The sequence below is a fragment of the Wolffia australiana genome, chromosome 13, assembly GCF_029677425.1.
Source record: "Wolffia australiana isolate 7733 chromosome 13, ASM2967742v1".
NCBI classification, from domain to species: domain Eukaryota; kingdom Viridiplantae; phylum Streptophyta; class Magnoliopsida; order Alismatales; family Araceae; genus Wolffia; species Wolffia australiana.
Genome location: NC_135847.1, coordinates 16,279,793 through 16,291,375, shown reverse-complemented (window position 1 = coordinate 16,291,375; position 11,583 = coordinate 16,279,793). Strand labels below are relative to the sequence as shown.

Below are 11,583 nucleotides of genomic sequence, written 5' to 3'. Positions count from 1 at the left end.
ATATAACTATGAGATCATCATCTTAATCATCCGCATCACACCAAGTCAACTCTCTAGTACTGGAACAGACAATTACCTGGCTGATTTCTTTGCAGAGTGTAGGTATTGAAATTTCTGCGGGAGCAAGGTCTATGATGACCTTCTAGCATGGATTAAGTTTGCGGAAAGTGTTCTGATTGTACTATTCATGGTGATATCCTATCTTGATGCCGATTTGATACGATTCAGACCATGGCATTCTGTCGGTTTGGCATTTCTAGAAATCTCAGATCAAATCCTAAAGAAACCACAGCAAATGCGTGGAGAGCCATAGAAGAGAAGAGCGATCAGCGAGGAAGAATCACAGAAGGAAAACTAGCAAATTAGAGCAGTTCATGGGAGATCAGAGAGAGACGGAGAGAGAGAGGATACAACCATGGAAGGGAGAGAGCTTATTCCGGGGGGGAAGGAAGAGGAGAAGCGGGTGGAGCCCGGACCAAAGAGAAGCCAGCACTGTCCCTTCCTCGCTCTTTTTGGGCTGGCCGCACGCGCTCAGTACTTGTAGTCCTTGACGTGGAGGCTCTCGGAGACGCCGACGCCGTTGGAGGCGTCGCCCTTGTAGGTGCCGAGGGTGGCCTCGGAGTTCGCCTTGGCGCGGGCCAGGAAGGCGGCCTGGGCCTTGCCCAAGTTCTCCTCCTTGCCGGCCCAGGCCTTGAGCGTGCTCTGCTGCAGGGCGCGGCCGAAGGAGAAGGACAGGGACCAGGGCTTCTTCCCGGTGAGCTGGTTCATGGCGTTGAGGTTGAGCGTCGCCTCCTCCTCGCTCTGCCCCCCGGAGAGGAAGACGATGGCGGGGACGGCGGCGGGGACGGTCCTGAGCAGCGCCCTGACCGTGTGCTCGGCGACGACTGGCGGCAGGACCTTGGCCGAGTCCGAGCCGGGGGTGACCATGTTGGGCTTGAGCAGGGAGCCCTCGAGCAGGACGTGGTGGTCGTTGAGGGCCTTGTAGACGGCGGCGAGGACGCGCTCCGTCACGTCGGCGCAGCGCGCGATGTCGTGGGTCCCGTCGACCAGGATCTCCGGCTCGACAATGGGCACGAGGCCGTTCTCCTGGCAGATGATGGCGTACCGCGCCAGGCCGTTGGCGTTCTCCTGGATGGCCAGCTGGGAGGGCTCGGTCGGCCCGATCTTGAGCACGGCGCGCCACTTGGCGAAGCGGGCGCCGGCCTCGTAGTACTTGGCGCAGCGCTTGCCCAGGTCGTCGAGGCCCTGCGTGGTGGTCTCGCCGTCGGTGCCGGCGAGGGCGACGGTGCCCTTGTCCACCTTGATGCCGGGGAGCACCCCGCCCTCGATGAGCACGTCGACGAAAGGCTTGCCGGCCGCCGTCTTCTGGTACAGCGTCTCCTCGAAGAGGATGACGCCGCTCAGGCACTCCAGCGCCCCCGGCGTCGTGAACAGGAGCTCTCGCAGCGCCCGCCGGTTCGATTCCACGTTCTCCACGTTGATGCTCGACAGCCGCTTCCCGATCGTGCCCGTCGACTCGTCTGCCGCCAGGATGCCCTTGCCCGGCGTCCCGATGTACGCCGCGTTCTTGATCAGCTCATCTGGGTACACAACAGACGCACAACCCGGTCTTCAGTCTCGGAACAAACCACACCGCCGGTAAAGATCCGCCCGTTTCCAACACGGGGGAGGGGGAAAAAACTCGGGACGAAAAAAAAACAATAAATCTCTCATCGAGAGCGACGGCGAGAGGAGAACCCCCCCTCCCCGTCTCCAGGGTTCAGGCTCAGGACAAACAGCACCGCCGGTAAAGATCCGGCCTTTCCCAACATGGGAAGGAAAAAACTCTAAAAAAATAAACAAATCTCGAATCGAGAGCGACGGCGAGAGGAAAATCTCTCCTCTGGAAGATGGCGAAAACCGCCGAGAGAGAGCGGGTAGCGGGGCATTACCGGCGTACTTGCCACGGTAGGCTGACATCTTCGCTGCGGAGATTTGGGAGGGGAGGTTTTCCGCGGCGGAGAAAAGGAGGCGCCTTTGGGGCTTGGTTGAGGGATGAAGATGGTGAGGGTAAGGGGGAGGGCGGCCTTTTATATCGCAGAAAATATCGCGTGGGTACAGGGACAAAATAGTGGTAGAGAAAACGAAAGATCTGGGTCCTCGAAATTACAAAATCTAAATCGAGGGGTGAGGGGGTCGAGATTTTTTCGCCCCCCTCCTCTCCGTTTCATTGGTTCGTCGTCCGCGCAGATCTTTCACGGAAGAGACGGATTTCAGAAACCAGGGGGTGGCCCCTCTAAAGCACAGGCATCGCCCCGCAAACGGAAACGGGAAACGGCAAACGGGCCTCCCTCTCATGCAAGAGAGGATTGATCACGGCGATTAGCAGCGGCTTTGACCGCCATTAATTATCACAAATTAAAAAAATGAGAAGTCGACGACGAAGATCAGAGGGCCGCTCCGGTTTCCGCCCACAGAGCGCAAGTCCCCGGAATATTAATTCCTTCATTCTGTCCGTCCTGGGAGAGGGGGTTACGCTACGCAGAGCGTGTGCGCGCGCTGTTCGACGTGTCGCACGGCCGGACGAGGGCGGGCCGGGGAAAGCGACGCCGCCACGACGGCGAGCTTTGATATCCTCGACTTGCGGCTGCCGCCACGCGTCGCCGGGCAGCCTCACACACTCCATCGCCCTAGTCTCCGCCCTCGGCCCACCACCCATTTTTAATTCCATCCCCTGCGCAGCTGGAGAGACACAGTCATACAGAGAGAGAGAGAGAGAGAGAGAGGGGCCCTCCCTATCGTTACTGAGAGCGACGCGCACGGTCCGCCTGCGAGGCCCAATCCAAGTCCCGTGCTCATCATCAACATCATCTACATCATCATCATCATTAACATCATCAACATCATCAAATCATCATCATCATCATCATCATCATCATCGTGATTCGAATGCAAGTGAGCAACACATACTGACCGATACTGCATAGAATATGGCGCGTAAAAAACCTGTTCTTTTAACCTAGGGCCTAACGCCACAACGACGGAAGTAAACCGCCGACACTCAAGTGTCAACCAGACTCGGAACTGGGAATAAAAGTGGGAAGAGAGAAAAAGAAGCGGAATCTAAGCTCGCAGGGAGGACTTGGCGAAGAAGATCAGAGAAGGACTTGGCGGTCGTAGATCCAGCTGAAGGAGACGGGGCGGGTGGTCTTGGCGGCCCTGCTCTGGGCCCTCTCGTCGAGCTTCCTGATGCGGGGGGCGAGGCCGCAGACGAAGTCCTGGGCGCGCTTGCCCTCCCCGGAGAGGCCGCCGAGGCTCTCCACCTTCCACTTGCCGACCAGGAACTCGAGGATGTCGGCGTAGTCCCTGGCCGTGTACACGCCCAGCCGCTGCGCCACCGCCGAGAAGTGCTCGAACAGGTTGTCGTCGCGCCCGTCGTACATGAGATGCGCCGGCATCGAGATCTTCTTCTTCATCATGTCCGCGAAGGCCACCACCGTCCCGTCCGGGTCGATCTCGAACAGCTTCTCCACGATCTTCGTGTACGCCGTCTCGTGCCGCTTCTCGTCCGCCGCGATCGTGCCGCAGATCTGCGCCAGCTTCACGTCCCCGTGCCCCTTGGCCAGCCGCGCCGTGTTCCCGTGCGAGATGAACGTCGCCCGTTCCTGGAACGACGTGTAGATGAACCCCAGGTACGGGCTGTTCTCCGTCCGCGGATCCTGAACCAATCAAACCATCCAAGCAACCAAAGAGTCAATCAATCAATCGAACAAACAATAGATCAACCCGGCGTCTATCAAATCGCCACCCCGCCCCTCCCCTTGTCCAACATACGTCAAACTAAGACTATAGATTTTTTGACATCGGACAAAGAGGATAGCTAATCCTTTCCGGGCGTTTTTTTTCATATCTTCTTCCGATCTACTCAATTGCACCAGAAAAGTGAGTGGTCTCTGCATGGGCGCACAAGCTGCGCGGAAATCCTTCAAAGTAGATGCTAAGGTCGCCTCCGATCTATCAGCAACACAACATATAAACCGAGAAAAAGGCAATGGCTATCAAAGGGCCACCAGCCGCCATTTCCTCTCTCCTCCAATGTTCATCCCAAGTCAAATCCATGGCTTGGCGATCGAATCTGAAATAAATCATCCATGAACAAGGCAGCTTTTTCTTTTCTCTGCACCGAAAGATGGTTGAACATTATTCCTGACACTGCTCCAGAACACTGATAACGACCGCCGCCCCATACAAGGAAACAACAACCTTTCTGTAATCTTGACTCATGAAGCTTTTGCCTTGGCTGGGCATAGGCATCCATCCATCCAGAAAATCCCACGATATTAATATCCTCCATCCGTCCATCCATCCATTCATCCATCCATCCATCCATCCACCCATCCATCAAGAACAACCCAGGATAATAGCCATCCAACCCAGGATCAAAAAACTCCTAGGATATTAATCATCCATCCATCAAGAAAAACCCAGGATATTAATTATCCAGGCCAACCACCCAAAGAATCTAGCATATTCATTATCCTTTCAGATAGTCCCACTACAAATATCTAACATATTTCACTCTACAATTCTGAAAAAAAACACAGCAAGTGCAAAGAAACAAAGAAAGACAAACATTAAGCAACATGTGTTGGGAAAGAAAAAAAAAGGAAACTTTCAGGACCGCACAGAAAGGTAAAAAGCTGGAGGGTCCGTGGATAGTCGGCGTTAAATAAGTCAATAGCGGTGTTAATTAAGTAAATAGAGGAGCATGAGTAGAGCGGCTTACCATTCCGGAGCCGATCAGATACTGTATGGTCTTCTCAATTTGCCTCATGTCCACCCTCCCGCAGAGATAGAGGTACTTGTTCAGAAGGTCCCCGTGTCTGTTCTCCTCGGCCGTCCACGCCCTTGTCCATATGGCCCAGGAAGTAGGGCTGGCCCCTGTCTCGTCCCGAACGCCGTCAAGAGTGTTGAGCATCGTCTGATAAGTGGGAAGCGCCTCCTCCGTGATCATGTCTCCCACTAAGCACACAAAGTAGTCATCAGGTATCTCCTTGGCTCGCTCCCTCAGCTCCTTCACTTCGTCGTAAAAACCATCTGATGCCGGATCCGGAAGGAAATCTTGCGGCTGCCAGTTCTTCTCCACCGATTTGAGATGTGGAAGGATGTTGCTCTCGGCCCATCCCTCCAACGACTTGAAAATCTCAATCTTCTGAGGTGGCATGGAGTGCGTCACCTGGACGTGCACCTCGCGCGGGGGGCTGAAAGGCTTCCTGTCAAGCCAACTCGAATCAGATCTCCACGGCAGAATCGATCGCAAAACATAGTAATTGCATGCGGCAAACAGCGAATTTCAGGTCGACACTCTTCACCAAAATAATCGATTTCTCCGCATAAGGTTGCGGGAATTTGATTGGAAATTCGACTTAACACGGGGAGAAATTCAGCAGGTATGACGAGACCCGAACCATGCGTCTGGAGAGACGACAATCAGATCGAAACCAAGAGTAAACAACGGCCGCGTCAGCTTGAAATGAAACCAGAATTTTTTTTAAAATGACGGAAGACGGTAGAACCCAACCACCAGAGGCTGCGGTTCAAGAAATTCTAACAGAAGTTGAGTTGCAAGTCGGCAAAAATTCAAGAAACTTCATGAATTAGGAGTTGGACGCCATGCGAGGGAGACAAGGCCGCATCAGACCCGCGGTTTTCAGGGTCCGATTGGGGCGAGCCAATTGAAACCCCCTCCGACCGTATGAAGGAAAAATAGAAATGAAACCGACAGCCCGCGGGGATCCATGCAGATGCCCCTTGTTACATTCCACCCGCATTAACGGGGCCGCCATAAATGGAGGACGGACGGAGTAGGAGGGAGCTCACCTGGTGGCGGTGTCCGCGGTGGCCGCCACGACGGTCCGATGAGATCTGATCGAAGGGGAGCGGGACGACGAGCAGTGGCAGCTCCGCGAGGGAATAGTCAGAGGCGACGCCCTCAACGCCATCTCCTCCTCGGCCCGGCAAGAATCACCGGCGAAAGGGCGGAACGAGCGCGGCGGCGGGAGAGCGGAAGGGAGGAGGAGCGCCGACGCGGGGCCGCGGGGAGATGAGAACGCGAGCGAGAGAGGGAGAGATAGTGCGGAGAGGCGGAGATGGCGATGTGCAGCGGGGGATTGAGCACCGTCCAAGTGGAATCGGAGGACTTAGACGGCTCCGTGGGCCGGGCCCAGCACCCAATTGTCGGCCCGCATGGGCTCACCTCCGAACCGCTTCTGTGGCCGAGGCTCCCCCGCAACCCACCGTCCGAGTCAGCCTGCGTCGACGCTGGCCGCTGCTGACTGGCCGATAAAGCGCTGACGTGGCAGTCTGACACGTGGCTGGGCCTCATTATTTGACATAATATCAATCTCCCCCCCCTGCATTTTTATTTTTTAAGTGCAATGATGTGGACGTCCTAAATGCTAAATCAGCCGGATAAGATTGAGACATTAATCTAAGTGCAATTATGAGGATCACTACTGAACTAAGCTTCAACACCGCTCAGGTGAGCATCTCTTATTAGCATTATGTGGAAACAGTTTGAAAGGCTCACTGCTAGCCTTTTATCTTTTTGTATTTTATTACTTTTGGGTGATTGATAGACATCCGTTTTATGTTTTTACATTTTCATTTTATTCATCCTTCGTATCATTTTGTACATGAATTTTATGCTATATATGCTTGTCATCATATACTTCAACGATTTTCATGCAATATCCAGATTTTGCTGGAGTTCTGACAAGAAAATTCAACGGTTTTCATGCTATGGACCTAAGAAAGCAGCAACCCATGGGCTAGATCCGATAACCTATTAAAACCTGCTTTCAGTCGGGTTCTTGTGACTAGAAAAGATAGGCCTTGGGCGCACATGGGATGGACGCCAAGCTTATAAGGGACCACTGACGCCATGCCTGCAAAATAAAAAGAATCAGACCTAGAAAGATTAGGGATGGCAGAGGTAAATAAATATGAGAAATATGGGTATGAAAATCCCTTTGAAAATATTATAATCTCTCTCTCTCCCCTCGCTCTCTTTCTCTCTCTCCCTCTCACTTGACCTCTTTCCCCCTCTCCCTCTCTCTCCATCTCTTTCTTTCTGTCTCTCTTTCACACTTTATTTAGTCTCTCTCTCTCTCTCTGTCTGTCTGTCTCTCATCTTGATCGCCCTCGCTTTCTCTCGTCTGAATTTCTCTTTCTCTCCTCCCAACAGCTCTTTCTCTACCTCTATGGATCTCTCTCTTTCCTTATCTCGATCTTTCTCTTGCTTCCTTGATATTGAAAAAACATTTTGATTGTTCTTGAAAGAAACTGCAATCTCATTCAAGAACAAGAAGAGGTGAGAGGAGCAGATAGAGAGAGAGAGGACGAGGCAGTTAATGGATCATTGTTATTAATCCCATAAAAGGTAGTGACAATTGGTTCATATTTATACTACTATCTAAAAGACGTTAGAATAGATAGTTTCTATAACTTAAACATAGCCGTTATAGCAAGTTATAGTGGCTATGTTAAGATGCAATCCTAGCTGCTATATTATTTCCTATCTATGTATAATCCTCATCGTCTATCTTTAATCCTAACTATCTTTGAACCTACATTAAATCATATCCACTGGTTATCATAATGAGTATAGGGGTATGTGTTTGATTCTTAATAGCTAATATTTATTGAATGTCAGATTTATTCTTTAGTGCTGATTTGGCAGCTGACTAGGCGCCGAGTTTCTGACTCACTTATCAGTTATCTCTCTCTCTCTCTCTCTCTCTCCCTCTCTTTTTTCACACTTTGGGCAAGAATACAATACTAGCTGGCTGCTTGAAACCATCTTATCAAGCACATGCATACTCTCATCTCCATCAAGAAAGAATTGTATTTGAGTAGTCTTCATCTTCTTGAAAGTGAGAGCCTAGATGAGTGATCATAGCAACAAGGGATGAACCTTACACAGTAAGATATGGGATGAAGGGAGAGCTGGAGTTTTGATGGGGAACCATCTAGCTTTGAAGATCCTGTCTTAACCAGTTTGTTGAGTGAGGGATGATGTGCACAATCCAGCCTTCAAAGCACTCGGCCTAGTCAACGGGCCCTGAAGGCCTGGTATATGTGGCCACGTATGTGTCGTGTGTGTTTGTTCGCATGTGTTTTGGCCCTGTATGGTCCTACTTGGTTGTTTGTTAGCGAGCCCATGTGTGGGCATGTTTGAGGGCCTCTCTCTTATTAGGGGCCATTATTCGGACCTTTATATCTAAGGGGGTGGCCCATATTTACCCCCTATACGAGGGGAGGGCACCCTTTGGAGACGAAGAAGAATTTTGAGAAAATGTGATCTTTTTTGCCTTATCTCCTTGAATTTTAGGAGATTATTTAGTTATTTTTTTATTCTCCAAAAATTTATCAAAATGCCACTACAATTTGAAAATCTGAAAAAACCCAAAAGGGTCCAGAAACCACCGCCGCCTTCGCGGGAGCTGTGGCCGTCGCCGTCTGCTGCTATTTCTGCTGCAACCACCGCCCCTACGGCCGCCAGTGCCACCCTGCGCCCACTCTTGCCGCCTTGCAGCCGCCCCCACCGGCCTACGGCCACCAACGCTGTACGAATCTGGTATGCTCACCCTTCTTCCCTTTTACGCATTCAGTTATTTCTTTCAGTACTTCCCGAGTGTGTCTCCACCGCGAGGGTTAGGTTAGTGATACATAGGAATACATCAGTGGGATAGGTTTCTATCGGTACGACCTTGGTGGCATGTCGAATGTTCACGTACTTACGACAATAGCCGTACTCACACCGTCGGCCCTCAACCCATTGTCTGAGTCATCAGGAGCCTAGTGGCATTCACAGGTCACGCTTACTGTAACCTAGTGGTCGTTAGTGTCCATCGACACTGGGTTTTATACTTCTCATTGATTTTATCATCGCATCATCATTTGCGTTACACCCACATTATTCGTCTCCGATGCATGACATTACTGCCCCCACCTCCTTGTGGATTATAGGGAGCGGTACGTCCAGGAAGTGACATCCTGGACGTGATGGAACGGATGACAGTAGGTGACGGATGGTGACATGAAGAAATTTTACCGTCATGTCACACGTCCCTGCATTTCCAAAACCGTTACGTTTCCATCACGCGTCCCTCCAACGCGCGTCCCGGCATGTCCTCCTCACCGTGACGGAAAAGAACCCTATTCCTAAATCCTAATTTCCTTGTGTCATCCTCAGATTTGCTGCGTAGCCTTCTCTCGTGCATTCTTTTGATTCTGCAGTTCCTCTCGTGCGTTCGACGATCGGGCGTAGCTGCGGCCTGTGGTTCTTTGGATTTTGAGGTTATACAAAGTTCAATGCATTTCTTTCCCCTTTAACACAAGCCTTTTAATCATCGACAATGAATAAAAAATAACTCGATTATTTCTCACAGTTGAAATTGAACACAACATGCTCATTGGCAGTGATAAAACCAAATCGTAACACACCTCCAATCTATCCATTGTGTTCATCCTGATATATGTGAATGAATGAACTGCATTATAGAGATGTAGCCAATTCCAAGAATTATTTACATTTTTTATCTTGCATTTTGATCTTGCATTTCGATCTTGCGGCTTCAATCAGGAGAACCAATTATACATATATATATATATAATTGATTAACCAAATCTCTATTTTCCTGATATTTATTTTTATTTAAAGGATCATGTTTTTATTCTTGTTAATATTTTTTTCAAAGGAGAGAATAAGAGAACGACAGCTCAATCTCTCTCTCTCTCTCTCTCTCTCTTAATATTTCAAACATGAACTCTTTGCTTTGCCTCTGGGAAGCCTGCCAAGAAGTGGACGTATTGGGGTCGTAGTTACTAGTTTAATGATTCATCTGGGCAGAATGATAGGGTATGTTGACCTAAATATCCTCTTACTTCTATTATTATTAGCCCTATGCTTAGTTGTGGGGATTATATTGACATTTTTGGATGCAATTCAGGTTACCAAATGTTTATTGAAGTCTTGAAATACTTTTAGGCCTTAGTATTCATTTTGGATTCTGAGAAGATTAACTTCACATTTACATGTCCATCTTGGCATCATCAGACTATAATTTTACATGAAACATGTGTGGTCCTATTTTGGAATCTTCATTAAAGCAATGTAATTAGTCATTCCCCAAAACTGTGACATTCGATCATGATAGTGAATATAAGTGAATCCTTTATTATGTTGTTCATCATTTTGTAAGTGTATTTGGGGCATATTCGTGATCATTGCCTAATATTTTGATTTGTATATTGATGTTTAATATTGTTATAGTGTCTTGAAAAAATAATATCAGTAGTTTTTTTTTTTCCTCCGTCACAAGGAGAATTTTTTGATCTTGGACAAATGAAATTATTTAATTTGGCTGGTGAAGTGGCCTCATGAATGCTTATTTTATATATTCCTATTAATCAAGACATTTTATTTTTTCAACTGTAGAAACTATTGGGAGGAAGTTTTGCTGTTAGCATATGGAGGGCTCTATAGGGGAAATATTGTTATTTGTTTCATTTAACTAATTTGAAAAGTTTAGTATGAGTTACTAAGGAAAATCAAACAATTTGTCTTTATTTAATCAGAAGAAGTATGGTTACATTGTGAAAGTATTTTGTTCTTGGTGCTGATTCAATACCAAGCAAGTCCGAAATTATAGAATACTTGTTTGAGAGATGACTTTAATAACCTTGCCATGTCTAGGTTGGTTCGATTTGGCAAATCAAAGTTGATATCACCTTAATGAATTGGTTCAATTTTGTTTTAATTGGTGTGTCTTTTATTTGAGGTGACTATATGTAAGAATGTTTTATTTGACCAACTATGAATATATGGATATAGACCTTTAGTCATAATTTGGAGATTTTAATCAAGCATCATTGATCCAACTATATTTCTCTTATTTATAAGTCTCTTCCACTAAGACTTTCATGATCTCACTTGAAAAGGTGATAATAAAAGAAGGAGAGGCCATTCAAAGAAGGATAAATTCTGACTTTCTGCTCGAGTTGCAAATTTTTGGAATTTCTGCTCGAGTAGAAAATCCTAGACCGAAAGTTCCAATGTCCAACTTGGGGTGCTCTGGAAACCAGGTATGCTTGACGAACCTCCCAGGTCAGAGAATCATATTGATCCATGTTAATTTGAAGGCAGATATTTCACATATAGCTCCATATTTCTGATGTCTCTTTGGTGATCTGAAACCAACCAGTATCTACAATTAACAGGAAATAGTTTAAACATTTGCATTTTTGTGATTCCTTTTGAGTCTAAAATGATAGTTTTGCCCTTCATTTACTTAGAGTTTTAGTCAAACTCGTTCTCATATAAACCTAGTGGACATGGTCAGTTTTAGCCTGGACTAATCTCATGATTAGGCCCTTTGACGTAGTTTGAAAGAATGTGTACGCTCCATTATATATTTTCTGTTGTTAGAATCCATTATATCTGTTTGACCAAATAAGAGAAATAAATTTATAGTCATAAGTCATTGACATTGGTGGAAACAAGGGGTAATTTTCGTAATTCTCAAAAGACAAATAGAAGAC

General features: G+C 48.0%; 2 protein-coding genes across 2 annotated transcripts; both read right to left on the bottom strand.

The window, feature by feature from the left end:
* Positions 1-340: 340 nt before the first annotated feature.
* LOC144711478 (fructose-bisphosphate aldolase 3, cytoplasmic-like) lies at positions 341-2,091 on the bottom strand. The gene is made up of 2 exons (XM_078585493.1): positions 1,932-2,091; positions 341-1,580 (listed from the first exon to the last, which is right to left on the bottom strand). Exons 1-2 carry the CDS (start codon positions 1,957-1,959, stop codon positions 532-534), a joined length of 1,077 nt encoding a protein of 358 aa, XP_078441619.1. The 5' UTR covers positions 1,960-2,091; the 3' UTR covers positions 341-531.
* Positions 2,092-2,935: 844 nt separating this feature from the next.
* LOC144711477 (stearoyl-[acyl-carrier-protein] 9-desaturase 7, chloroplastic-like) lies at positions 2,936-6,150 on the bottom strand. The gene is made up of 3 exons (XM_078585492.1): positions 5,860-6,150; positions 4,766-5,252; positions 2,936-3,698 (listed from the first exon to the last, which is right to left on the bottom strand). Exons 1-3 carry the CDS (start codon positions 5,979-5,981, stop codon positions 3,135-3,137), a joined length of 1,173 nt encoding a protein of 390 aa, XP_078441618.1. The 5' UTR covers positions 5,982-6,150; the 3' UTR covers positions 2,936-3,134.
* Positions 6,151-11,583: the final 5,433 nt, after the last annotated feature.